General features: G+C 57.5%; 1 protein-coding gene across 4 annotated transcripts; it reads right to left on the reverse strand.

The window, feature by feature from the left end:
- Nucleotides 1-1,368: 1,368 nt before the first annotated feature.
- Nucleotides 1,369-27,935, reverse strand: DHX34 (DExH-box helicase 34). 4 transcript variants are annotated; one of them, XM_059151995.1, is made up of 17 exons: nt 27,851-27,935; nt 22,598-23,519; nt 19,011-19,322; nt 17,007-17,261; nt 14,501-14,603; nt 13,202-13,419; nt 11,144-11,318; nt 9,100-9,293; nt 8,174-8,275; nt 6,942-7,166; nt 6,632-6,805; nt 6,248-6,365; nt 5,003-5,109; nt 3,521-3,808; nt 2,676-2,852; nt 2,344-2,482; nt 1,369-1,656 (listed from the first exon to the last, which is right to left on the reverse strand). In XM_059151995.1, exons 2-17 carry the CDS (start codon nt 23,297-23,299, stop codon nt 1,523-1,525), a joined length of 3,423 nt encoding a protein of 1,140 aa, XP_059007978.1. In that variant the 5' UTR covers nt 23,300-23,519; nt 27,851-27,935; the 3' UTR covers nt 1,369-1,522. The 4 variants fall into 4 exon arrangements, with proteins under 4 accessions (XP_059007978.1, XP_059007979.1, XP_059007980.1 ...); XM_059151996.1 differs by lacking the exon at nt 27,851-27,935 and adding an exon at nt 26,763-27,817; XM_059151997.1 differs by lacking the exon at nt 27,851-27,935 and adding an exon at nt 24,553-24,942 and having other exon boundaries at nt 6,248-6,350.
- Nucleotides 27,936-27,979: the final 44 nt, after the last annotated feature.

Consider the following 27,979-nt stretch of genomic DNA (forward strand, 5'->3'; position numbering starts at 1 on the left):
TAAAGTGCAACAAGCTGGGGAAACACTTAGGATCTGTCTCCCAGAACCGTTCAAGGGGCCAAGGGCACCGCAGGACGTTGACCAGTTTGTAGCTGTCTGGAAACACGTGCGCGAAGGAGGATACTGGAGGCTCTGCCCCCGCAGGTGGATTGCAGGGGGTTCTTCCTCCTTCTGTCGTGGTCCTGCACCTCCTCGGCTTCCTGTGTTGCCCATGGCGGGGGCGCCGGGTGGGCCCGCCTGACCCCCCCGCCTCTGGCAGCAGAGCCAGACTCTGGCTGCGGAGCAGGTGCCAGCAGGCAGACCCCATCCAGAGACACAAGGAGGCAGAAGACACCCAGGGTCACGGCTGGGGCCTGGCGTGTTTGCACCCAGCGCTCCCGGCGGCAGTGGCCTCAGGGTCCTGTCGTCCTGGGGGTCACTCCTGAGCGCCTGACCGGAGCCCACAGCTCCAGCCTCCCAGGCTGCCGTCGGCGCCCCCATCCCTCTTTTAACCCCCTTCCTGTTTAATACCCCTGCAGTGGCTTCATTTAGGCTCTGATCCCGGCCCCAACAAAACCATGAGTCGCTCTCCTACTCAGGGAAACAAAATTCGAGAGCTTTCCTGGATTTCCAGATGCAAATGAAGCCTCTGAGGCAGAGGGTGGGGCTGTGCTCATTGGTCAGAGAGAGAAAGGGCAGAGCACAGCAGAGAGGCTGAGGGTCTCCCCAGGGCCATGGGGTGTTGCAATTGTCTGATGCGCTCAGGTTTTAATATTAGAATCTCGCGGGCTGGTCTTCAAAGGTTAAGCCAACGCTGTTCCTAGAACAAGGCCCCCCAGGCCATGACGCACTTGCTGTCCTTTCTGTAGACCCCCGACTGGGGTCGGCGGGGAGCCTTTCCCGCTGCTCCGGTCCCGCGGGGACCACGCTCACGCCACAGCTCTCCCTCCCTCCTCTGCAGCGAGCATTGGTCGCCTGCATCTTTCGCTTTTCTCTTTCACCTGAGCCGTGGAATTTGCCAGCATCAAGGTTCACGGCGTCTCCCTCCGGTTCTTAGGCATGCGGCTGTGTGGGGAAGGAGGGGCAAGTGAGACCTGCTGCAGACCCACAGCGGGAAGGGCCCTGGGCACCGCGGCAGACGTGGGCCCATCCCAACCCCCTGCTCCATTCTCGAAGCGGATCGTGCGGACGGACAACACGCAGGTCTCCCCCATCTGAGGAAAAGCAGGGCCTGTGAGGACAGACTTGCGTGGGGGGGGGGGATCGGGGTCCTCTGCCTGGGAGCTGAAGGCCCCGCTGTCCCCATGGGCCCCGGGGCACCTTGGATCAGCAGATGGGACGAGATTCTGGGCGGGGGAGGACCAATGAGGGGCAGCAGGAGGCTCGAAGGGCAGAGGCCACCTAGGAGACTTTATTCGCATGTTCACACTCCTCTCCGTGCCAGGCCAGCCCAACCAGAGCACTGAGCCCAGGCTGCGGTTCGGGCAGGAGTCCCTGAGCCTCGTGGGGGTGACAGGGTGGCAGGTAGGGCTCCTGGCCCCACTCACACGTGCTGCCTCCTGTGGCGCAGCACCTCTGTGGGCGTGAACAGAAAGTCCTTCTGGCAGGCCTCGCAGTGGTAGGGCCTCTGCAGGGCAGACGTCTTCTGGACGGGTTCGGGGGCGGCTTCCTCTGCCCCTACAAGACAAGTAGGCTGTCGGGGGTAGGAGTCACCCCTGCATGTTCCCACCCCACCCTCCAAGTCCCAGGCACCCAGAGGACTCAGGCCACCTCCCAGTCTCTGGGGCCTCTGGTTCCACCTCCTCAGGGAAGCCTTCCTTGATTAACACACACACACACACACACACACACACACACACACAGAGGCAAGTCTCTACTCTGTGTGTCTCGTTGTGTCTGTCTCTGTCACCCCCTGGGACACATAGACAGGAAGAGCACATCCTGGCACGGGGACCATGGGGTCCCACTGCCACCTCCCAGACCAGCCCCGGCTGCTGTGGTGGGGTCTGCCTGCTGTGGCATCCCCTGGGTGACAAAGGGACAGGGTGGCTGAGCCAAAGACAGCAGCCGGACAGAGAAAAGAACGAGAGACACAGCAACAGACAGAAACCGAGGCAGACAGAGTCAGCCTCACATGGAGCCCAGAGAGACAGACACAAAAGAATGAGAAAGAGGCGATGTTCCAGGCCCTCCCGTCCCTGGTTCCCGGTCTCTGTGACAAAACCCGATGTGGCACCAACTAGAGCCCGAGGGCTGAGGGTCCTCAGTCCCCAGACGGGGAGCGGATGAAGGCCCAGCCTCGCAGTAAAGCCGCACAGGAGGTGCGGGTGGACACAGCTGCCCCGGCCTCCCCCACGTCCCTACCTGGCGGGCCGTCCTGCGGGGCCTCGGGGCACGTGTTTTCGTGGGCGATGCGCTCCAAGGGCGTCAGGGGCAGGTGCAGGCCGCAGTGGGGGCAGGTCCAAAAGGTGCGGAGACAGTCACTGTACAGGTCCGTGTCACTCTGGGGCAGGAAGTCTGCGTCAGGATGTAGCCCCCTGCCTGCAACCTGTGCTAGCACCCCTCGGAGCTGGCAGGCCCCATGCCAAAACCACCTCCTGCCCTAAGCTGGGATGTGGCTGGTCACGGGGAGGCCGGGACTCCCTCTGTTTAGGGTCAGGGGTGGGGTGATGGGCCGAGGTGGGGTCCATGCTTACCGCAAGGCAGTTGTAGGTGAGAAAGTCAGCGACTGCGTAGCCCCCTTTGGTGGGGTGGGGGGAGAGGGTAGAGCTGCCAAAGAGACCCGGGAGACTGGGGGCAGCGGTGATGGTCTGGGGTCCCACATATAGGTTCTGGACTTCCAGCCCTGTGAGCCGCCGGAGGCTGTAGGGAACCTGGGGAAGGAAAGAGAGACAGACTCAAGGAAACATTGTTAGGGCACCTGGATCCAGCTATGCCTGAAATTGGACCCAGGACAGGGCCAACTGCTCAAATCAGTCACAGCACGGTCTCAGCCACTGGCTATAAGAGGCTGGTCTAGCATCCATGCCGGTGCCCCTTTTCTGCTCCCTGTCACCTGTGGGACAACAACCCAACCCACCATCACCCAGCACGCTGGTCCATCCCCCCTGCCCTGGTTCCCCGGGCCTGCAGCTCTGGGAAGCCACCCTGGTGCACACCCTTCTCTCTACTCCATCTGCATGCAGACCTGGGAGCAATTTCCAGCTGCCCACTTACAAGGTGGGGAACGGACCTCACACCTGCCCCGCCCAGTTCTTCCCTGCGCCCTCTGTGAACAGACTGCTTCTTACAGCTTCCCTCTCTGGCCTGCACACCCTTCACCCCTCGTGAGAGCACCTCACACAGCATGTGCAGTGGTGCTCAATAAATGCACACAGAACTGCGCGGGTTGGGGGAAGGGGCCCCGCAAGGGCTAATGGCCTGGCCTCTGCCGCTGGGTGCCTGGGGTCAAATGCAAACCCCAAAGCATGACCAGGGAAGGAGGGGGAAGACAGGCCTTCCGGCCTCTGAATGTGGGCACAGCCATGCAGGCAGCACGGACCTCAGATGCCACGAACCGCAGCAGGTCCCGGCTCAGGTCTGCCACCTCCCTGCGGTCCCCCGGAGCCGCCGCGTCCTCCCCTTCGTCCACCTCTGGCCGCTGCCTCTGGGCCTGATGGGCCAGCTGCCGGTCCAGGATGCTTTCCCATTGGGTCCGGAGCCGAACAGAAGCTGCCAGAAGCCGGAGCGCGCTCTCACTGTCCGCAAGCTGGAGCTCCAGCCAGCCGTCAGCCACCACGCGCGAGCAGTCGCCGTTGGTGTCTAGGGACCGGCTGAAGAGCAGGAGGGACTGGAAGGGAGGGGACGAGAGGCAGACGGTGGGGTGGGGTGCGAGGCAGGACACCAGCTTCGAGAGACCCTGTCCACCCCTCATTCCCCCCACTTGTCCATTCACCCGCACCCCCCACCACACCCCCCCGCGTGCCAGGCCCCTTCCCGCCTTGGCTGCAAGCGAGCGTCCCTGCGCCCCCAAGCACGGACACTGCACTTGGACAAACAGACCAACCAAAGTCAAAGCGTAAACTGCACTACATTCTAGGAAGTCCGGGTCCTCATCCAGTCTCGCCAGTGGCGGTGACCTCGCAGATGCCTCTGTCAAAGCCGCCTCAGACAGGGTCCCTCCCATGTGAACAGTCACTATTTATGCTTTCCCCCTAGCCTCGCTCCTCTGTAGAGCGGGAAGGGAGGGCGGGCCTCGGCGGGCAGGGTGGTGTGCAGAACTCAGGAGGCGGGGCAGCTAACGCTGGCAGGACTCTCCCTTCTTGGCTATAGACATACACACCAACCTATCCACAGCCCACACGTGGCCCCGGCCTCCACCCTCTCCTGCCAGGACGACTACAGTCGCCTCCTCGCTGGGGTCCTGATACTGCCCTGCATCAGACCCTGTTCCAACCCTACTCAAACCCTCCCAGGAGATGGGGAGACGCCCCAGCCTCTCGGACCTCCTCTCTCTGACCCTAGCTCCAGCCACTTTCCCCTTCACTACCTCTGGTCCAGCTGTTCCCTGGGTACAGTGGGCATGCATGTGCCTCAGGGCCTTTGCACTTGCTGTTCCAAGACACTCTTCTCCCTAAGTATCCTGGTGGCTCCTTCCTTCGTTCCACTGCACCTTCTCAGCGAGGCCCACACTGATCGCCTTCCTATCACAGCCTGTTCCCTACCCTCACCCCACCCTAACCCCTTTACCCTATTCTTTTCATTTTCCCCAAGTCCTCCTAACCCGCTAGCATGTCTGTCATTACTGCCATCCTCCCCAGCTGCATGTGACCCCTGCGCCAGCAGGGACCAGGGCTGGTCTTACTGCCTGCTGGGCTGTTGGTGCCTAGGCCAATCCCCGGCACCCAGCAGGCGCTCAGCCAAGCGCTTACTGGATGAATACTCGAAGGCAGAGACAGCAGCAAGTGGGGGAAGGCGGCTCTTCCACCCAGCCTGGCCTCCTGCCCCAGGGACATGGTCAGGCTGCGTGGCAGCTGGGACACACCTGCAGAGCAGGGACGCGGACACAGTTCACCAGGTAGGGCTTGTTGGTCTCCAGCAGCGAGATGAAGATGAGGAGCTGGTGCTTGCTGCTCACCTTGTCCTTGTCATCTGCAATGGTCCGGATGGCGGCTCAGGGCCCCCCCGCCACCCGATCTCCTGCCCACAGCAGCCCCCGCTGGTCTGTCCCCCCAGGGCCATTTCCATGCGGCAGGAAATACTGCTGATTTCACCAGGCATCACAGCAGCAAAAACACCAGACCTTGTTTTACGCTTCTCAGTGACAGGCCTGGGACCAGATCCCAGCAAAAAGGAGCAAAACGTAAGGTGACAGAAACCACAAACAAGGTGGCAGGAAGCTGGGCGAGGCTACCGAGGGCTTGTCCCATTCTTCCCCAGGAAGGGGTCTGGGACTTTTCAAAATGAAAAAATAAAGGAGGAAAACAATGTAACAAGAAGAGAGCAGACTGTCTAGAAATTTACAGCTGTTAAAAGATTTGAGGGGAAGGTTTCAAATTCTACCCTCACTGTTTTTAAAATTATAAACCTCAGGGGCACCTGGGTGGCTCAGTGGGTTAAAGCCTCTGCCTTCGGCTCAGGTCATGATCCCAGGGTCCTGGGGTCAAGCCCCGCATCGGGCTCTCTGCTCAGCAGGAAGCCTGCTTCCCTTCCTCTGCCTGCCTCTCTGCCTACTTGTAATCTCTGTCAAAATCTTTAAAAAAATAAAATAAAATTACAAACCTTACCTTTTGGAGTTAATGTTCACATTTTACCGTGGTTACTTTGTTTATAAACAAGGACAGAGAGCAGCTGTCCCAGAACTCACACAGGGGGCACCCTGACCAGGCCCCTGCCTGGCCCAGCGCTTGGATGCTGCGTTCCAGGCCCCAGCGGCCAGAAGGGGCGCCCTGGGGCAGGACCAAGCTCGGCACTCATAGAGCCCCTGGGACAGGTCCTCTCTACTTGCTAAAAGCTCTGGCCTGGGGTGTGGCCACAGCGCCTCACTAGTCACCATGGGGAGGATGGGGCTCAGCGTGGGAGTGAGTCCCCAAGAGGTCTGGCTCTTGGGACCCCAACACCCCGACACCAGCCGGGTCCCGGGTCCCAGCTGACAGGTCCCATGTCAGCAAAGTATGGGCGGGAGCCAGGAGGCAAGCCCCGATGGTGAGGGGCCCCCTGACGTTATTGTCCCCCCACCTCTCACTCCCCTCCCAAGGGGGTTTTCTCTCCCTGCCTAGACTCCCAGTACCTCGGCTGGCTTCGCCACCCCTGGCCGCCTGCTCCTGCGTGTGCAGTACCTCCGGGCTGTTGGTAAAGATGCAGGTGGGGTGCAGCACGGTCCCCTGCTTGGACTGCGTGTGGAAGATCTGCAGAGTTAGATGCCAAGTGACAGAGGCCCTCAGACCTACTCCTCCGCTGCCCACAATCCTTTTCCTCCACTCTCTCGGCCAGATTCCCCAGCCACGTCTCCGCTCAGGAGTCCCCTCCTCCAGGAAGCCTTCCCTGACACCCCCACCCCTGCCCCGGTGCACTGGAGCCCCATGAGGGCAGGGCCAGGACTGTTCCTGTGTCCTTAGCACTGAGCACGGCCAAGAAGGTATGCCGAGGGGCAAAGCGCCCAGAGGAGGCCCACCTGGTCCGAGTCCTTGCGGCTGCTGTTGAACGGGTCCGGGACGGCGAGCTGAGGGTAGAGGCCCCGGCCCAGCACCAGCTTGAGCAGTGCCATCTGGTCCCGTGTCAGGTCTTGGGCCGAGCTGGTGGCTGCCTGTAGCTGATCCAGGCTGTGCCGCAGCTGAAACTTCACATCCTGCGAGGGGAAGGTGGGGGTAAGGCAGGTTCCTGGGGGGCCAGCCCGGTACCCAAGGGGCTGACACTAGGACCCCAGGGAGCCACAGAGTACGGGGGTCAGGTCCTGTCTGTGCCCCCTGACCCCCGGCACCCACCTGGATGTCCACGCCATCACCAGCCCCCCGGTCCTCGTCGCTGGAGCCGCCGTCCACGCCCTCCTGCAGCCGCAGCACCTTGCGCCGCCGCCCCCCGCCCTCCTCATGCTGGCGTTTCAGACGGTACAGCTCCCTGCGCTCCCGGCGCTCCTGCAGCCGGCGCGAGCTGTCGCCTGGTGTTGCGGCCTGTGCCCGGGCCAGCAGCCCGTGGTCCTCCAACAGCTCCTGGGGATAGGCGGAGCCCGGGTGAGGGACACAGGGCAGGCTGAGTCTGGGGCTCCGGTCCTGGGCCTGCTACTCGCCGGCCCCTCCATTTCAGAGGACTTGGGATATCGTGTGCGACACAGAGAGAGGAGCCCCGGCCTTTCACCACCCTCTCGGACTCTGCAAGCCAACCAAAGCCAAAGCAAGGCCCTGGAAAGCCGGAGATGCCGAGAACAGTCCGAGCATCTGCGGTCCCCGACGGGGGTGGGGATGGGGGGCATCTCCTAAAATTGCACAATAGGCCATGGTCGGGTGACCGCCCCCTCTGGGCCCCAGTGTGGCCATGCACAACCACGGGCAGCCATGCCACTGGGGACTTACCCTGTTCTAAAGGCACTTTCGTTTATTAACTTTTTTTTTTAGATTTTATTTATTTCTTTGACAGAGAGATCACAAGCAGGCAGAGAGGCAGGCAGAGAGGAGGGGAGGCAGGCTCCCCGCTGAGCAGAGAGCCCGATGTGGGGCTCAATCCCAGGACCCTGAGATCATGACCCGAGTGGAAGGCAAAGGCTTAACCTACTGAGCCACCCAAGTGCCTCTCGTCTATTAACTCATTTAATCCTCACAGGATGGCACAGAGGCCAAGGCCCAGGGCCGTGCAGGAACTTGCCCAGGGCCGCACTGCTAGCAAATGACAGAGCTGGGACTTGCCACTGGGACATCCGCTCAGATCTGGTGTGCCAGCTGCTGCCCCCTGCTGCCTCCCAGAGCTCAGCACCCTGCTCCAGATGGCAAGGTTCTTTGTGAGGATATAGCATGAGACCATTGACCCTGTCCACTTCTCCAGAAAGCCCTCCTGGATTTCCACCCATGACTCACCCAGGCCACCCCACATCTGAGTGTCTAATGGCTGTGGAGGTGGGTATAGGGTGGGACACCGACTGCTCCATCAGAGAAAGAAAGGGGTGGGTGCCCCTCCACTAGCTCTCCCACCCCCACCTGGCCCCCTCACCGGTCCTGAGCCTCACCTTGAACTGGCGCCGCAGGTTGGCCATCTCGTACAGCCGGTGCTCCTCTACACCCCGGCGGCGGCACCACTTGCGTGAGTTTCTGCTCCGCTCAGATTTCACCTGGGTGGGGGACCGGACGCCGGGGGGTCAGGGCCTGGTCGGTTAGAGAAGGGTGTAGGGGGGGCGCCTGGGTGGCTCAGTGGGTTAAGCCGCTGCCTTCGGCTCGGGTCATGATCTCAGAGTCCTGGGATCGAGTCCCGCATCGGGCTCTCTGCTCAGCAGAGAGCCTGCTTCCCTCTCTCTCTGCCTGCCTCTCCATCTACTTGTGATTTCTCTCTGTCAAATAAACAAATAAAAAAATCTTTAAAAAAAAAAAGAGAAGGGTATAGGGGCTGACCCAGCACCCAGACACCCCCAGCCGCCCCCAGAATGGGCCCAAACAGCAGTCCCTTCTTCTCCCAAGTCTCGATGTCACTGCTTCCTCCTACAGGAAGCCTTCCAGACTACACTGGGTCAGACATCCCCTCTGGGCACACCCAGCCCCTTGGACTGCCATCACAGCCCATTCTGGGAGGTCACAGCCCAGGGACAGGTCTGCCTCCCTGCACAGGACTGTGTGACCCTGGAGGGCAGGGCCGAGGGCCTTCAGTCAGTCACCACCAGGTCCCTGGGACTGCCTGGCCAGAGCATGTGCTGGATACTAAGTGCCATCCTAGGAGCGTTGGCCCTTCCTCTGGGCGGCAGTGGTCTTACTCAGTGCTTTGGAAACACTCCCCTCCCCTCGACACTGGGCCCCAGCACCTGCTGGTCCCATGGCCACGGAAGCAGATGTTGGAGACAGGGGCCTTCTAGTCCGCAGAGGGCTCAGGGTCCTCGCCGGGGTAGCGGGCCTCCTCTGGTCCCACTCGCAATGTCACAGACAGGAGCCCTACTGCTGGCCTCACCTGCACCCAGGCGTTGAAGACGTTGAAGAGCGTGAAGGGGTCCCCGTGGTCACTCTCCAGGGGCCGCCGTGCCGCCGCACACTCTGGGTGGCTCTGGGCACTGCGGGTGAAGGGTGACTGAACGCTGAGGGCAGCCGCGATGGTGAGCACGGGCTCCGCCAGGTGGAACATGCAGCCCAGGATCAGCATCTTCCCTGGCGGGTCAGGGAGATGCTAAGCTGAGCCTCTTGGTGACTGGGACCGCCGCCCTCCCCGCCCTCCCACTCCCAGCCGGCCCCCCACCCCTTCCACCTTATCCACAAAGGGCCCTGGGAGCCACAATGACAGAATCGAGCCCACACTCTGCCTCCCAGGCATGCAAGCTTGGGCAAAGCCTCAGTTTCCCATCTGTAGGTTGGGGGGTGACCACAATCTTGCCCCCTGAGGCACCAGGTGGGCACGGTCGGAGGGCTGGTCCCAGCATTGCCCCTGCCTGCCTGGCTCCCTGCTCTACACCCGGCGCCCCCTCCTGGCTTGGCTCTCCTTCCCCGCACGCCCCCCTTCCTCTATAAGGAAACTCCACTGGAGCCCTGACGGCTTGGCCTGCCTGACACACCACAGACTCCTGTGCCTCTGGACAGGTCCTCTCCCGCACTTTGCGTACAAGGTGGAGGCGGCGGACGCAGGGGCCGATGGAGGTGGGGAGGGGAGGAGCAGGAGAAGGGAAGACAGGGAGACATCAAAGCAGCAGGTCCCTGGTCTGGACCCCCAGGCCCTCGCCTGTCTGTCCTGTGGTCAGCAGCCTGCGTAACACGTTTCTGACTCATCCTTACCAGTCCCTTTGGCCGCCTCTCTGGAAAGTTCCTGTTACACATCTAACCTTATAAAATAAAACATGGCAAGAAAATGAGGCTGTCCCAGGGCTCTCTAGCTCTGTCCTTTGGGCAAGTCCCTCCCTCTTCCTGCGCCTCTGTTTCACCGTCAGTGAAATGAGCCAACAGCCCCATCTGGCTGCCGGGAGAACGAACCGGGCTTCACCGGGGAAGCATCCGGCGCCCCACCTGGCACAGGGGAGGCAGGACTGAGCCATCTGGGCCTGGAACCTCCTGGCACTGAGTCAGCTGTGCCGCCTGCCCTGTGAGGCTTAGGGACCGACAGTGTCCGCCCGGCTGCGAGTGCCTCCCAGCTCTGCCCACGACGTGACCCTGGGCAAGTGACAGCCTTTCTCAGAGGCTGCAGTGAGTCACTCCCCTGTCACACCAGGTCCAGCCCAGGGCCTGTTGCCCACCTGCTCTGGACCCTGGGATGCAGGTCCTTGTCTCTGGCCAAGCTTCAACTTTCTCACCTATACAGAAGGGGTGACCAAATGCCCTTCCGTCACCAGATGAGAGTGAAATGATACAAGGCACACAAAGCCTTTCACTGACACACAGCGAAGGCCCACAGAACGTTCTTTTTCACTTCGGATCAGATTCCCCTGGCTCTAGCCCTGTGTCCTTCTAAAGCAAACAGAACCATCTTCATAACCATGAGAGGCCCTTGGGGTCGGTGGTTCCCAGTCTCCTGTCCCCCCTGAAGCTCCGGCTGGTGCCCTGAGGGGACGTGAATGATGGGAACACGGCCGGATGGTTCTGTGGAGCATCACGCCTGGCCAACAGTGCCACAGCGAGTCCTGCTCGCCCGGGAATATTGGCAGACCACAGAGCATCCAGCTCGTCACGAGTCACGAGAATCAGAGCAGGACACATGTCGGTCAGTGAGCTTCTCAGAAGGGCCTGGGATGACTCAAGCATGAGCAGGAGGAAGAAGCGGGCTGTGTTGACATCCTTACGACACCAAGGAGGGGCCAGCAGGGCGGAGCTGGGAACAGGGTGTGCGGAGGAGACAGGGGCCTGTTGGTTTACTCCCACACCCCAGTGCCCAGAACGGTCTGGCACAGGGAACTTATGAGTGATCAGACAGGGCCCAGAGAAAGTACAGGCCGGCCTACGAGTCACGCAGGGCATGAATGGTCCCCACGGCCACTCCCAGCGCCCTGGGTGATCACCCTGGAGGACGTCCTCACCAATCACGACATCCACAGGCAGCTGAGCCAGCAGGGATCCGATGGGGGTAAGGGACTCGGAGCTGTCCAGGGCCCCCTGGTCCCGGAGGTAGAGGATGGCCGTTTCGAGGCTGGCTGGTGGCGGAGGCTCAATGAAAGGGAAGGTTCGCGGGTCCCCCATGCTCATGCTTTTCATCTGGAATGACAATTGAGCCCCCCAGGAATGGGGGACACGGGAGCTACTGTGCAGCACTGGCCGGGGGCGCACAGATCACAAACTCATGCTACCTTAAATCTCCCAATGTCAAGGCCACTGTACAGAGGCAGGGGAGAAGGGCTACTGGCTGTCTGTCCAGCACCTCTTCTCCCAGACCAAGGACAGCAGCAGAAGTCCTTAGTCATTCCTAAGCCAGACCACCCCACACAATGGATGCACATCCTTGTGAAATCCTCTCTTTGGCTCGGTAGTTTGAGGCGGGCCGGCCTCCCTCCCTGCCGCCCGGAAGGATGCCCTGTGCTCATGAAAAAACCTTTACGTTAGAAGCTCTGGGTGTGGGGCAAAGGCCAGATTTTTTTTATTTCAGCTCTCGAGGTGATTCCAGTGAGTGGCTGCGGCCGGAGGTCCCCTCTCTGAGCTACTCAGCCAAGGCAACGGCCCCAGGCAGTTCCAAGTCAACCAGGAGACACCAGTGACCTAGTGCTGCTGACGAGCCGGGGTGGGAGATCGGCCAGGGGCCTTCAGGGAAAGGTTCCCGGGGCCTTAAAAATGAGGCCTTGAGGGGTGGCAGTTTCGTCTGCCTCTGGATGGTAGCGAGGGAGGTGGTGACGCCATGGCTGCTGAGCCAGGTGGCACGTACGGGCCAGCATTGAAGCCTGACAGCCTCAGACAGAAACCTGCTGGGACACCTGCGGCAACTTAAATCACCTCTCTGTGCAACTGGTTCCTTATCCAGAAATTGGAATAAGACTACCTGCCCCCTAGTATTTGTGGGGATCCAAACAGTTCTAGACACACAACACCAAGAAGGGCGCTCGGCCCACAGGGAATGTGAGATAAGCGCACCGTCACTGCCTCCACTGCTACGCTTGGCAGAGCTGATGACGGATGGAAGACAGAAAAGGCTAGAACAAGGGGCACCTGGGTGGCTCAGTAGGTTGAGCTCTGCCTTCAGCTCAGGTCATGATCCCAGGGTCCTGGGAGTCCCGCATCGAGCTCCTTGCTCGGCAGGGAGCCTGCTTCCTCCTCTCTCTCTCTCTCTGCCTGCCTCTCTGCCTACTTGTGATCTCTGCTGTCAAATTTTTTTTAAAAAGGCTAGAACAAGCCTGAGCCCTAGAGGACATCACCGACCCACTTCAATAACCAAGCCTTCCGCTACCCTGTCTGCAGACCGTGCCTCACCTAAAACGGCCCATCGTCCAGATCGGGCAGGCCGCACGGGTCAGGAATGCACAAAGAGGATCCCAAGTGGCATTTTTGAAAAAACAAAATCTGACAGAAACCCTCGGGGTGCACCACCTGCAGGCAGGGGGCTGGTTTGTGCCCCGAGCCACTCCGCCCACCCCAGAGGAGGCTGCTGCTGTGGAAAGCCCCTCCCCACCCCCCTTGGCCATCCTCTGCCCAGGCAGAGCCCAGGGCCACGCTCTCCATGGGGAGGGGTGAGCCCTGGAGTGAGCGCTAATGGGGCAGGGTGAGTGTGGGGGCCCTGGCCCTCACGCCCTCCACGCTCCTCCGCAGGCTGCACCAGGAAGGGGCCTGGGTCCCCCCATGAAAGAAACTGCCCAGCACCCTGAGGACTAAGGTCTGTGTGTCGGCCACTCCGTGAGGGGGCCCACGCGGCCCTGCAGCCCAACCGCAGCAAAGCTGCCTGGGAGCCAGGACCAGACTGTCCCGAGAAGTCCCAGTTTCAAGAGCCGCTTTGGGGTGGACTGGCTGTCACCGCTGAAAGCATTCCAATGGGGGCCCAAGCCTGGGGACCCGGGGACAACCCTGCCCTTGCCAGGAGAGTGGACGTTTGGAAGCGCAGCGCTCCCCTGCCCCGCCCACCCGCATGGCACGGAGGGTCCCGCGGGAGGCCTCACCTGCAGCACCAGTGCGTCCAGCGCTACCCTCCGAATCTCCGGGACGGGGTAGGGGGCGAAGGCGTCGTAGTCAGACTCAGCATAGAGCCGGAAGCAGACGCCGGGACCTGTGCGGCCCGCCCGGCCCTTGCGCTGCTCGGCACTGGCCTGACTGATCCAGAACTCCTGCAGCCGGTGTAGCTTGGCCTGCGGGTCGTAGCCCATCTCCTTCACCTTCCCTGTGCGGGGACAGGACAGCCGGTGCAGTAGCCGCAGGGCCCCCACCTCGGGCTCGGCCCCTGCCGCCTCCGCTGCCTCCTCTATCCCAGTAACAGGGCCCTGACCCTGACATCTTGACTCAGCCTTTTGCTCTTCATTCACAGGTCTTGGATTTGCATATTCAGAAGCCAGGTTATCTAACCATTCTTATTAGGGACCTGCTGTATGCCAGGCTCTGTATGGGGCTCAGCTGTAAACACTGTCTCCAGCCTCATGGGGCTGAACAGAACAGAGGTCATCAACGCTAAGACCAGCTCTGGCCACTTTCATTGCCTCTGAAAATGGGACGCACCTCAGAAGCAATGACAAATCCATATTTCATGGCCAGCATTTACAAATTTCGATGGTGCGTAAAATTATGGGATGTTTTATCACAGCGATCCCCAGATTCGGTAAGGTCACTGCTAACACCGAGGGCTCTCTCTGTGCGGGGTACCACCCAAAATACCCAGGGGAATGTATTCACTCACTGAAGCCTTCCAGCCCGAGGGAGGCTCTGCTATTACTGTTGCTTTACAAATGAGCGAACAGACACACACAGTCTCAGGGACGCCACCTCGCTCACACAGCCAGGCTGGCCCCAGCGTCTCCCAACCGCTACGCTACACTGACTTCCCAGAGAACCGTCTAGCTGGGAAGACAGAAAAGAAATAGACCAACAGATATAAAATATAACGCCCATATTCTGAGGAACAATGGGTCTCGTAAGGGAAGCTACAGCGGGAAGAGGAAGGGGAAATCACCAAAGCGGACAAGCTGAGCCTCTCTGATGGGGACACGTTTATGCAGGCCCTGAAATGAGATGAGGGGGTGAGCCTTGTGGATATCTGGAAAAAGACGGCTCTTGGCAGGGACACCAGTAAGTGCAAAGGCCCTGAGGCAGGAGCAAGTTTGGAATGTCTGACAAGATGCTGGCACTGCTCCACAGCCCTAAAAACCACCTACTCTCTGCTTTGGTCTGGAGTCCCCCACTGCATTTACACATCTCCAGACCCCACACTTCTCTCTAGCAACTGAGGGGTGGCAGGGAGCAGCCCTTACCAGAATCAACAACAAAGCGGATCCCATCAATGGTGACAGAAGTCTCAGCGATGTTGGTGGAGAGGATGCATTTCCGAACTCCAGGGGGGGCCACATCGAATACCTGGGGGGGGGGGGTGTAGGGAGGAGGTGACATCCGGGACTAACGGACTCCTTGCTGACCCATGTCCGGTGGCCTCCCTGACGTGTCCTGGATGGCCCACAGGCATTTCACACTCACCTACAGTAGCTCGAATAGCCTTAGCGCCTCCCACTGAACGCTTTCCTCCTCCTCAAGTTCCCATCTCGGAGATGGCTCATCACACACATGCGCCACAAACCTGGCCTGTCCTGACTCCCCTGCCCCTCCCCACTCCAGCCACACCTGCATGTTTTGAATGTTTCCAAAATTCATGCCATTCTCCCCAAACCCACAGCCCTGTCCTGGTCCAGGCCCTCCCTTCCAGCCCAGGTCCTGCCCCAGCCTCCTTCCTGGCCTCTGGCCTCCCACCCATGATCACACACAGCAGAGGGATCTGCTAAAGGACAAACGGGCGCCACTCCCCACCTTGCTAGAACCCTCCTGTGCCTCCAGGAGCACTCGGGACAAAGCCCAAGCACCACAATGGGTCTTCGAGGCCACGCAGCCTAGGTCTGCCCACCTCTCACTAGCACCCAGCCTGCCTTCCCCATCACAGACCCCAGACGCCCTGCAGGTGGTCTCCCAGGGGCCCCACCTTTCTCTCACCGCAGGCCCTTTGCACAAGCTCTTCTCTTGGGCCCAGGAGACCAACACAGTGGACAAGAGTGGAGGGTCTGCAACTAGGCCTGGGGGCCAGATCCAGTCTCCTGTCTGTTTTTGTGAATCCAGTTTTAACCCAGCACAGCCTCACCTGTGTCGGTCTGCACCTGCCTTCCTACTGTGAATGGAATAGTTGTGCTAGATGTGAAATGGCTCACAAAACCCACAACTCTGGGGCCACCTGAGTGACCCAGCTGGTTTAGTTTCTGACTTTAGTTCAGGTCATGATCTTGAGGTCCTGGGATCAAGCCCTACATCAGGTCCCCCTCTGAACGGGGAGTCTGCTTCTCCCCCTCCTTCTGCCCCTCCCCCCTGCTTATGCTCTGTGTCTCTCTCTCTCAAATAAACAAAAGAACAAACCTACGACTTTGTGCTCCCTGGCCCTTTACAGGAAGTTGGTAACCTCTGGTTAACAGCGTGGGCTCTGGTGCCAAACTACCATATTCCAAAGCCTGGCTCAGCTACTTATGTGAGCTCGCACAAGTGCCTGACCCACTGTGTCTGTGTCTGTCCTGGGTAACAGCGGCCCCTGGAAGACAAGGCTGCTGGAAGGTCTCAACAAGGCAAGGCGCACACACAGCTGCCCGCTCCGGCCGGCTCCACACACATTTGCCAAGACACCCTTCTCCCTCCCCCTTCCTAGGCTGGGGCTTTCTAGGGTCTCAGTTTTGAAGTTTCTTCCTCCAGGAAGTCCTCCCTGAATCCACCACAACTGTGCTCTGCTCTCCCGTTTCCAGAACTTTTCTTTTCCATTTGTAAATTATCATGGCTTGCCATCTCCCTCCACAGACCGGCAGCTACTTGAGGGGAAAGACCATATCTTGGCTCCCAGCGTGTCCCAAAGAGCCCCCTTGGCGTGAGGGGAAGCACTGAGGAGGTGGTCTTTTCAATCAATGACTGAGGGTGACCTGAAGGGTCTCCTCCCCAGGGGACTGCAGTGGTCACCCACAAAGGCCTCGATGCAGCCCGCCTCCTGGGATCCACACCCTCACCCAGTATCTTCCCCCTGATCAGAGCAGCCCAGGTCAGCTAACGGGACCCTGCAGACATGATGGCTGGTTTGTCTAAGGCCAGGCTGTGAAAGATGTTGTGGCTTCTACTTGGTTCTCTTGGAGAGAGCCAGCCACCAAGCTGGGATGGCACTCAAACAGCCCACATGGAGGGAAACTGAGGCCCCAGCCAACAGCCTACTACAGAATGAGCCATCTTATAGGAAGGCCCTCCGGCCCCAGGCCAGCCTTCGGATGGAAGCAGCCCCAGCCGACCCCTCAGCTGCACCCCCCCAAGACAGCCTGGGCCAGAGGCATGCCCCCACCCCTCCAAGCCTCTCGCAAATTCCCAACCTGTAGGAGCCATGGGAAAAGAGAACAGTACGCATTCGCCAGCTGCCAGGTTTGGGGGCTCCATTACAAGGCAACAGACAACTACCAGGATGCCCCAAAGGCCTCTCTGCCAGCCCCTCCTGTTCCGGCAGGGCAGCCTCTTGACCCTTCCCAACCCCTGGCTCGCAGACTCCCACCTCCACACCAGAGCTCGAGGCCTCCCGCACCCACACCCTGACGCCCTCCCTCCCTCAGCTACTCCAAGCCCTCCTTGTCCTACAAAGCTCCACTCATGCCCCCTGCTCACCAGGAAGCTCACCTTGGCAATACTCCCTCGACCACCCACAGCCCCCTCCTCCCTGCCCACCCCACCTGGCCTGGTCGCACAGGCCATGCGTGGTACCTTGTCCTGGTCGGCCACGGAGAGGGCGCTGTGCAGCGGCAGGACCACCCAGCGCTGGGTGCGGCCGGCGTACGCCTGGGCGGCCTCCAGGACCGAGCTGATCTCCGCCATGCCGCTGAGGAAGACGAGGACATCGCCCCGCTCCTCGGGAGGGTACTTGTTGTCAATGGCCTCCAGCACCCTGAGGAAAGGCCGGGGGTCCAGCTTCTCAGACTTGGACGCTGGTGGCTCAGCCTCCTGTGGCTGGTACACGACCTGCGGGGAGATGGCAGGGGCGTGCCTGTCACCCGAGGCGGGGGCGTCGGGGGGGTGGTGTGTGGCAGACAGTGCAGGGAGATGGCGCAGGCCCATCGAGCAGGTTAATGAGAGGAGAAGGTTCTCAAAGGACAGCATATCAGAGTAACCAGAAGGCTCCTGGGGACGTGTGAGTTTCGCATCTGGCCACTGGCCACATACAGGTATTGATGCGTGAAAACTGGCTGAGCTCCACACACGACACGTGCTCTCTCTCAGGTTAGGAGGGGACCTTCAGCAACCACAGAATTTTAAAGGGTGGGGCCAGGACCAAAAGCCTAGAAAAATCACTTCTCAGACAGCATGCTCCCCCCTTTGTATTTTTTTTACGGCTGCCTGGAAGACAGAAGGATGGGTATTTGGAACCCAAAACCACAGGGACCAATTGGTACGGTTCCTGGTGCTGGGAACTCCGGGGCTCCTACCAACTCCTGCTGCAAGAGGAAGGAGTGGCTTTCAAAACACAGAAAGAACTGAGAGCAGGGACAGACCGGCATGGAGGGCCACTGGGAAGTCACGTGGGAGGGGTCCACGAGTGCCACCCAGGGTGGGAGGGTGGACACATACGGAAGGGGATGCAAAAGGGGATCCGAAAGAGCAGAGAGAGGCTGTGGGCCCAGGTAGCGTCTGCGAGCAGGATTCCAGGCCCCACTCTGCTGCTCCACGCCTTCCAGCCTCTATCTTACCTCCAGGGGTGAAAATCCCTGGCACAGGGCGCCCACGGCTGTGGTGGGGCCCCCATGAGTTTTCACTCTGCTTTCTGACAAGACCACCACGCTAGCCACAGCAAAGAGGCCCGAGCGAAGGGAGCAAAGTTCAGGGCGAAAGTTTCCAGAGAACCTGAAGACCTGGGAAGGGAGGTCAAGGAGTATGTGGAGTCCGGCCTGGGCAGGACCGCTGTGGGGACAGGGTGAGGTTGTGGGGGGGGACAGTGTGTCAAGTGGAGTGGGAGACCCACAGTGGCCCCAGAGACCCAGCCCCTTCCTTCCTGGGCACGCCATCCCCTAGCAAGAGAGAGTACCTTCCAGCCCCCTCACCTCGAAGTGGGGTGGGATGCAGAGAGAATGAGACAGCTGCAAGGTCATGTCCAACTTAAAGACAAAAGGGCCTTTTCCTGGACTGGGGCTCTCTCCCTCTTCCTGAAAGCTTTGACCAGACAGACATGGTCAACTACCTAGGACAGCGGTGCTGGGCCAGGGTGGGGGGCACCCCCAGGGGCATTTGGTAACATCAGGAGACATCCTGGGCCATCACTCCTAGGGGAGGAGAACGCTGCTGGCAGCTGGGAGGAGAAGCCAGGTAGGCTGCTGAACAGCCTACAACAGGCAGGGCAGTCCCCACAGAAGAAGAATTATCCAAAAGGTCAAGCGTGTGGAGACTGAGCAGCCCCACCCCCTGAGACAGGAGAAAAGAAGAGCCCAAGTCCCTAAAGGACCACATGCAACAGAGCTGCACACTGGCCTGGACCGGCAGGACTGTTACATAAGAGGAATATAAACTCGTAGCTTTCCAAGGCTGGGTCTCCTCCCCGGGGCACTGAGCACCTGCCCAGCAGAGTGTACACGCTCAGAAAACAGCAGCTTTAAAAGAGAGAGGGCGAGCGAGACCGCCTTTCACGGAAAGATGGGAATCTGAGCCGGAGGGAAGGGACAGGTCCGGGCTGGCCAGAGAGCGGGTGGGAGGACTGGAAGATGTGGGGGCAGCACTGACCGTGATGGGGAACAGCCTCCCGGGCACCTGTACCACCGGGGCATTGCCGAAGTAGCTGGAGAAGAGTGAGATGTTGATGGTGGCTGACATGAGGATGACCTTGAGGTCTGGTCGCTGGGGCAGCAGGCGCCGGAGGACGCCCAGGAGGAAGTCGTTGTGGAGGTGACGTTCGTGGACTTCATCCACTATGAGGACCTGGTACTGGGGCAGGCTGGGCTCCCGCTGGATCTGCCGCAGGAGCAGCCCCACTGTCAGGAACACGATCTTGGTGGCCGCTGTCCGCGTGCTCTCAAAGCGGATCTGGTAGCCAACCTGAGATGGGGAGGGGGTGGGGGTCAGGGGAGGCGCCTGGACCTCAGCGCCAGCCCTCACCAGCCCACACTGAACATTCAAGCAAACGCCCCCACTCCCCGGCCCCCTCAGACTCGGGAGTACAACAGGTGTGGACCCCATCTCTGCCGCTTAGTGCTGCTGACTCTGGGCGAGCACTTCCATACCCCCAGAGACATTTTCACCCCTAAATGCTGGGAGAAGGGGCGCCTGGGTGGCTCAATGGGTTAAACCTCTGCCTTCAGCTCGGGTCATGATTCCACGGTCCTGGGATCGAGCCCCGCATCAGACTCTCTGCTCAGCAGGGAGCCTGCTTCCCCCTCTCTCTGCCTGCTTGTGATCTCTCTCTGTCTCTGTCTTTCTCTCACTCTGTTAAATAAATAAATAAAATATTAAATGCTGGGAGAATGGGACATGTTCATGCACATAAAGTGTCTGGCACAGAGCCTGGTGTCTATGCTAATTAATGATCATGGAGATAGTCCACCTTTCTTTGAGTCCCTACTCTAACCACTGAAATGGGCGCCCCCCGCTAATTTCATCCTCACAGCCACCGTGAAAAGAACCACTACTCTCACCTCACCGATGGGGAAACTGAGGTCACTCATCCAAGGCAAAACACAGTTCAAAAGTGGTACTGGGAGGAAATGATCTCTTTTTTAAAAATTTTATTGATTTGAGAGAGACAGAAAGCACAGTGGGGAGGGGCAAAGGGAGAAGGAGAGAGGGAATCCCAAGCAGCCCCAGATGGAATTCGATCCCACAACCGAAACCAAGAAGAGTCAAGATACTTGACCAGCTGCGCTATCCAGGCGCCCTGTGAGAAAATGATCTTAACCCCTACTTCACGTCACACACACATCAATTCCTGACAAATTATAATTTTTTTTTTATTTAATAGAGGTCACAGGTAGGCAGAGAGGCAGGCAGAGAGAGAGGAAGGGAAGCAGTCTCCCTGCGGAGCAGAGAGCCCAATACGGGGCTCGATCCCAGGACCCTGGAATCACAACCTGAACCAAAGGCAGAGGCTTTTAACCCACTGAGCCACCCAGACGCTCCGACAAATTATAATTTTAAAGGTAAATATCTTTAGGAAAAAACACAGGATGCATTTATGTCAAGGTAGGGAGATACTCCTTAAACAGAACCCAGAGTGCCAACCACAGAAAGAAAAATGACAGACTGGAACATACTTAAATAAAGAAACACTGTCATCAAAAGAAGCCTTTAGAAAATGGAAGACAGGGGCACCTGGGTGGCTCAGTGGGTTAAAGCCTCTGCCTTCGGCTCAGGTCATGATCCCAGGGTCCTGGGATCGAGCCCCGCATCAGGCTCTCTGCTCAGCAGGGAGCCTGCTTCCTCCTTTCTCTGCCTGCTTCTGATCTCCCAATCTTTAAAAAAAAAAAGAAAAAAGAAAATGGAAGACAGCTCACAGAGACAACATCTGCCATACAGAAATCCTACAAAGGACCTATTTCGCTCATCTTTAGACCCCAAATGTCAAGAAAAAAAAGACAACACAAAAGACAAACCGGGAAAAAGACCTGAACAGACACTTGGGGAAAAAAGGATTTCCAGTTGGCCAACAAACGCGTTCAACCCTCAGTTGTCAGACAAATGAAAACGTGCTACTGCGACCCACCCACCCAGAAAAGCCAGAACAAGAAAGAGTAACTGTAACAGGACCAGCTGTGAGTGTGGATGGGTGCGGCCACTTCGCAAAGCATTTTGGCAGCATCTGCTGAAGCCAGACGTCCCTGCAGATCTGATGAGCTGGCAGGCACCTTCCTGGCTACATCCCCGATAGAAATATGTACCGACAAACACCTAATGGCATGTTCTAGAATGCTGACCGCAGCACCCGCACATAAGAGCCGGAAACTGGAAATGCCCCGAGTTCCTGTCAATAGCGGAAGGGACGGATACCTTGTGGTGTCTTCACAGGGGACACTGAACAGCAGCGACAGAGAACTGTGCACCCACACGCTCTACCGCAGACAAGACTCACAAGATTGGTACCGAGCGACAGAGGCCGGGCACCAAAGAGAACACACGTTTTGATTCCACTTATAAAAAGTAAATAAAAGAGGCAAAGTTGATCTGTGGGATTTCCTCTTTAACTCAGTTATCATGACGTAAGACGATAATGTATCACTCAGAACAGTGACCACTCTTGGGGGCTCAGGGCAGTAACTGTGGCAGGGTGGGGGGGGAGACAGAGGGTTTCTGGAGTGTTTACATAAATGAACTCAATTTGTGAAAATTCAATGAGCTACATAAGATACGCACATTCTTCTGTTTAGGGTATTAGAATTTCAATAATGATTCATAAGTGGTAGAGCCTGGATTAGAACCCTCGAAACCATTAGTAAAGAAGTATCCTCACTCTCTTTCTTACGGCTGCTAAAAACCAAATGATCCCTGGGACATTTCCAATTTTTTGCTGTTAAAAATATTACATGAGGGGGGCCTGGGTGGCTCAGGGGTTAAGCCTCTGCCTTCGGCTCAGGTCATGATCTCAGGGTCCTGGGATCAAGTCCCGCATCGGGCTCTCTGCTCAGAGGGGAGCCTGCTTCCCCCGACCTCCTGCCTGCCTCTCTGCCTACTTGTGATCTCTCTCTCTCTCAAATAAATAAAATCTTTAAAAAAAAAAAAAAAAAAAGAAGTTACATGGGAGGTGGGGGGGCACCTGGGTGGCTCAGTTGGTTAAGTGTCCCATTCTTTTTTTTTTTTTTTTTAAGATTTTATTTATTTATTTGACAGAGAGAAATCACAAGCAGGCAGAGAGGCAGGCAGAGAGAGAGAGAGGAGGAAGCAGGCTCCCCGCTGAGCAGAGAGCCCAATGCGGGACTCGATCCCAGGACCCTGAGATCATGACCTGAGCCGAAGGCAGCGGCTTAACCCACTGAGCCACCCAGGCGCCCCAAGTGTCCCATTCTAGATTTGGCTCAGGTCATGATCTCAGGATCACGCCCCACATCGGTCTCTGCGTGCAGCCTGCTTGAGAGTCTCTTTCTCTCCTGCTCTCCACGCTCCCACGCTCTCAAAAATAAAATTTTAAGAAAGGGTTATGGGTAATGCTAGTGCCTTTCGCACTGGAACCACACTGGGGCCAATCTGCAGATCGAGCTCTAGAAGAATCCTTGCTAAGTGAAAAGGTAAGTGGTCTGGTAACCTTCACTGGTACTATGATAAGGGCAACAACCTAGGCTCGAGGTCGTGCTGGGAAACACAGAAAGCCGACGTGGCCCACTCACCTGTGAGCCGTACTGACTAAGGCTCTCGAAGCTGACACGCTTGGCCAGGGAGATGCAGGCGATCCGCCGGGGCTGGGTGCATGCCACGTGACTGAAGCCAGCGGCCAGCAGGTACTGGGGCACCTGGGTGGACTTGCCACAGCCCGTGTCCCCGGCCACGACCACCACCTGGTGCTCCTTCAGCGTCTGCAGGATGCGGTTCCCGTACTGGGCGATGGGAAGCGCCGCCCGCTCGCGCTGCAGTTTGGCCAACCGGCTGAACGCCTGCTTCTGGCCGAAGTCCAGGTAGTGCAGCAGGGCTCGGCGGAACTCGGCCACTCTCTCCGGGGGCTGCCTGGCTAGCCCCCGGGAGTCCCGGGTGTCGGGGCCCAGAATCGAGAGGTTGATGCGGTAGCGTGGGTCGTAAGTGCGAGGTAGGTCAGCCAGGGCTGGGATGCTGTGCTGGGGACGCGCTGGGGCTTTCTCCCCCTTAATGGTGGCCTTGAGATTCTGGAATCTCTGCAAGCGTTCAAAGAAAGCCCAGAACTTCTGGCACTCCTCCGAACCCTGACGTATATAATCCTCGTCACGGAAAAAGGCATCCTCGAAAATGCGTCGTGTCTCTGGACAATTCCAGTCCCATTTCTCGAGGGCCTCCTCCTCGCTGGGATCCCAGAGTCGGCCTCTGTGATCCCCGCCCTCCTTTGTTCTGGGAGGAGGCATGCTGTGGTTATCACAGCTCTGTCCTAAAGTCGCAGGGAGAGAACCACTCCTTCTTCAAAGAGACAATCTCCCTCTTCATTGATGGTCCAGGATGACCACGGGCAATGACAAAGGTGCCCAGGGACTGGCTCAAGCTGGTGATACCCAGGGCCCCTCACGACTCCTGCAGTGGTTTCTGGGACAGATGCCAGTCCATCCTGGGTTTTCAGGTCGGGAACACCTGGAGGAGAGAAGCCACTCATTCGTTTTTAGAAACATTTCCTGAAAGCCTGCTGTTTTGTAGGCACTGGACTAGGCCATCCTGAGCCTTCTTATGTGGTCGTGGTCATAGGCAAGAGACAGACAATCCTGTGATGGGACTGTGGGAACCCACAGGAGCTGCCTGACCATGCTTGGTAATCTAGAAAAGGATGCTCAGAGATGTTTGACCTGAAACCTGAAGAAGGTGGGTCACAGGGACAATCAACAGCAGAACCTTGCCATGAGACAGTAACACAAGAGGGGTGTGGCACAAAGAAAAGAGTAAAGCAAGGGTTTCTGGGGTCTCTGAGCTTCAGGACGCCTAGGAACGCTTTGAAATCGAGTGCACAATTTTGCAAATGTCAGATTATCCTCCGTCCTTGCTTGCCTGGCACATCCCTTCCTTTTCTGGTAACAGTACCCACTGGCTCCCCTGCCCTGTGAACAGCAGCCCTTCCTGGATTCCACCCAGTTCTGCTGGTCTTGAAGTCAGGAAACCCCTGATTGGGCAAGCGACAAAGGCCTGGCTAATCATGTTCCCCAACTCCTCCTCCTTCAACCAGTGATTGGTGCGAGAAGTGGAAACATGACCCACAGGGGGCCAATCACGGCCTTTCTCTGGAATTTACACTAGGTTGCCAGGACAGAAAAGCCCTTATGGTACCTACTGTGGTCACAGGGATGACGTATAAACCTGGAGCTGTCCGTAGTAGCTCATGAACCTGAATCTTTCCTAGAAATTTAGCCTAGAGAAAAGCCTGCCCTTGGACACAGGGAAGGACGCGCCAGGACAACCACTGAGCAACTACAAGGAGAGAAGTGGAAGAGAGAGGGAAGAAGCTTGGCTTGGTCCACTCCGACCCTCATGTCCCAGTAACACAAGAAAATACCTTCTTGGGCAAAGTTGGTTTTCTCTCAGCTGCCTAAGTCCGAACTAATCATATGAGAGCTTAGCCTAGTAGCTACAATTTTCTGGAGTGAAGCACCTCACTCAGATTCTTAAAGTTTATAACCTTAAGAGGGTTCAGAGCCTTCCTTGTTATAGGTCTTGGAGTCAGGCAGATCTGGGTTTGAATCTCTGAATCTTCATCATTTGTTAGATGTGTGGCCACCTGCAAATTGAAAATGGGAATAGTATCTACTTCCAAACACTGCAATGCTTAGCACCTAGCCTGGCACAGAGGAGCTAAACAGTAACCAGAATTCAAGTCCACTCTTCCTCCCGGTGATGACTAACATGCGGAAATCAGTGAGAGAAACTAAAGCATACAGCCTGGAAAATTACACTCAAAAGGCCACCATTCGGGGCTCCTGGGTAGCTCATTTGGTTTAAGCGACCGACTCTTGATTTTGGCTCAGGTCATGATCTCAGGGTCATGGGATCAAGCCCCACACCAGGCTCTATGATCAGCGGGGTGTCTGCTTGAAATCCTCTCTCTAGAATAAATCTTAAAAACAAAAAAGGCCACAATTCACCTTTTTCTGAAATGAGCAATGATTTCACCTACTCTCCCTTCAGTCTCTCGGTGCCACCTGGAACAGATTTCAGAGATTCGATCTCTGCAGTCCCAGGGGGATCTCGGGCCATCCTTGGGAGTTTATTAGAGACAGAAAGGGGGTTCCTGCTGACGAAGAACCTGTGAGCCAGCGGAGTGGTTTCCCACAGGAGCAGCAGCCCGTGATTATCATTTTCCAGCAAACACCTGGGCTGGATGATGCTAGAGTGGCTTCATAGGGAACTCCTGTTGCAGGGGAGGCAGCAAGAGGAAAAAGCCTTAGAAGGCTGTTGATACTGAGCCTGGGATCCCGAGAAAAGGATCTCGAATGAAACAAAGAGCATTCCTCCCAGCTGCAAGCTGCCTATGAGCATGTGGGCCCAACTGGGCAAGTACCATGGTTCTCAAAGAGTCTCTTCTTGTAGGCAACCATGTAGATTTCCTGGATCCCCTCGGTCCTCTGTCACAGTGTCTGTGACTATCTCTGGGTCTTGTGGCAGTGGCCTGCAGAGCTCTCCCCCACTCTGGCTGTCCGTCCTCATGTCTCAGCCTGTCTTTTTCAGCTCACCGTGCTCAGCCCTCTTTCCTTTCAGAGACTGGTCCTGTCTCTCCTCATTTCTCTTATCTTCAGGTCTGATGGTCTCTCCAACAAGCCTTTTCCACCTGACCCTCTTCACTCCTCGTTGGTAATCCATCTGACTTCCTCATTTGCTCGTTCAGTCGTCTTTTTCGGACGCTCCATTTTTGTCTCTCCAATTCCCAGTCTGTTACCACCTCTCCCACCACTGTGACCATTCATCTCCATTTCTCCACCTAACATTTTGTCTCCCAGTTCTGCTGCTTTGAAGCTAACAGAGCTCCCCATGAATCAGGTGCTATTCTACATCACACACGTATATCTGTGTGCACAACTACATACATACACACATCTACACTTTCCTCGTGTTAAAAAGGGGCACCTGGGTGGTATAGCCAGTTAAGCGTCTCTTGGTTTCAATTAAGGTCATGATCTGAGGGTCGTGAAATCAAGCTCCACGTTACTGGAGGCTCTCTCTTTCCCTCTCCCTCTGCCCTTGTCCCCTTCTCTAAAATAAATAAATCTTTTTTTTCCCCTAATATTTTATTTACTTATTCTACAGAGAGAGATCACAACCAGGCAGAGAGGCAGGCAGAGAGAGAGGGGGAAAGCAGGCTCCCCACCAAGCAGGGAGCCCAATGCAGGGCTCGATCCCAGGACCCTGGAACCATGACCCAAGCCGAAGGCAGAGGCTTAACCCACTGAGCCACCCAGGAGCCCCTAAAATAAATAAACCTTTAAAAAAAAAAAAAAAAGGGGCGCCTGGGTGGCTCAGTGGGTTAAGCCGCTGCCTTCGGCTCAGGTCATGATCTCAGGGTCCTGGGATCGAGTCCCGCATCGGGCTCTCTGCTCAGCAGGGAGCCTGCTTCCCTCTCTCTCTCTCTGCCTGCCTCTCCATCTACTTGTGATTTCTCTCTGTCAAATAAATAAATAAAATCTTTAAAAAAAAAAAAAAAAAGGTGCTATTATCACTCCTTGTCGTTGAGCGAACGACAGGTTAAGTACACAGTGCGACAAGGAATTCAAATCTAGGGAGTCAGGCTCCCATTTATTCCTCTTCATCTTAGCGGGAGTCTCCGTGGTCTGGCTTTATCTCCCCATTTTTAAACTTGACACTGTCTTTTCAGTTCTCTTTGCTCTCCAGGCTTACCAAATGCACTCGCTCTCCCGAGCCCCATGTCTCCACACGCAGACGGCTCTCTTCATCGGTCTGCCCAAATCACCCAGCTCCCATCCATCTCATTCACTGCCCACATCCGGCTTCCTCTCCAAGTCTCTTTCCTTGGGGGCTCTTCCCTTTCTCAGTCCCCCCATCAGCTTTTGCCAGGTTCTCCCTATACCACTGCATCCGTCTCTGTGCATCTGTCAGTCTCCATTAAGAAGAGAAATCTCACTAAGATGGAGCTAGGAGGCTGGAAGGATGAGAGCTCTATGAGGATACCACCTGAGGTCAGTACAGGAACTGTCAATTAGAGGCTCCAAAAGAACTACCAGCAGGAAAGAATCATCAATTACAGGTGGCAACAGGGAAGGAGGTACAGCCGCATCTCCTACAAGAAAAGGACCACCCCACAACTCGGCCAGGGAGAAACCATCAACACCCTGAACTCTTGCGCTCTTCCAACAGACTTTCCATTCAAAACAACCCCTCCCAACTTCCTCCTCTTTCTCCATAAAATTATCTTCTCTTTTATTGGACTCGCCAATGATTTTTGCTGTAGCTGGCTTGTCCCAGACTGCAAGTCGCGGTTATCCCCCAAGTAAACCCATATTGGCTGGTAAAGTAACATTCTAAGGTCAAAGACAGTCTTGTTCCTCCGTTTGTCTACTTCTGTTCGGTGGCTTGCCCCCCACCCCCCAAGTTCACGGTGCGACCCCATTTCTCTGCAGCCTCTGGGAGGCGCCCTCGGGGGACCCCATTAGCTCCCTGCCCCCCATCGCCACAGTATGCGGCTTCCGTCCTCTCTCGGCCTCCTCGTCTCTCGGTCCCTCAGCTTCTCCAAGCTTCTTTTCGTGACTCCCATTCCTGCCAGTCTCGAGCTTCTGTGTCGCCCAGGTGTTCTCGGGGCGCTCAGGCTCAATCTCCGTCCGCTTCTCCCGGGTCCCTTGACTCCTCCAACGCACGTCCTCATGGTGGAACTTCCCTTCTCACCCCTAGGCTCGCTCCCAGCTACCCAACCCGGCCCGACACCCGCCATCGCCGCCGCCACAGCCCAGCTCAGCCGCCCCGCCCCTCACCTCACTAGCCGCCGGGATCACTCCAACTTCCGGTCCCCAGCGCCCCTCGCGCGCGCGAAGCCGGTTCTGCGCCTGCGCACGCCACCCTCACGGCCAGGCCCCACCCCGCTGCAAGCGAAGGAGCCTGGG

This window comes from Mustela lutreola, chromosome 16 (assembly GCF_030435805.1).
Source record: "Mustela lutreola isolate mMusLut2 chromosome 16, mMusLut2.pri, whole genome shotgun sequence".
Classification (NCBI taxonomy): Eukaryota; Metazoa; Chordata; class Mammalia; order Carnivora; family Mustelidae; genus Mustela; species Mustela lutreola.

Bases quoted from the DNA above. Each gene is read 5' to 3' on its own strand.
- DHX34 (XM_059151995.1), bottom strand. From the start codon at position 23,299: ATGCCTCCTCCCAGAACAAAGGAGGGCGGGGATCACAGAGGCCGACTC. The intron at 9,294-11,143 runs GTGAGGACGTCC...CTGACCCGCCAG, and splicing joins GCCTGTGGATGTCGTGATTG to GGAAGATGCTGATCCTGGGC. The intron at 2,483-2,675 runs GTAAGCATGGAC...TTCCTGCCCCAG, and splicing joins TCACCTACAACTGCCTTGCG to AGTGACACGGACCTGTACAG.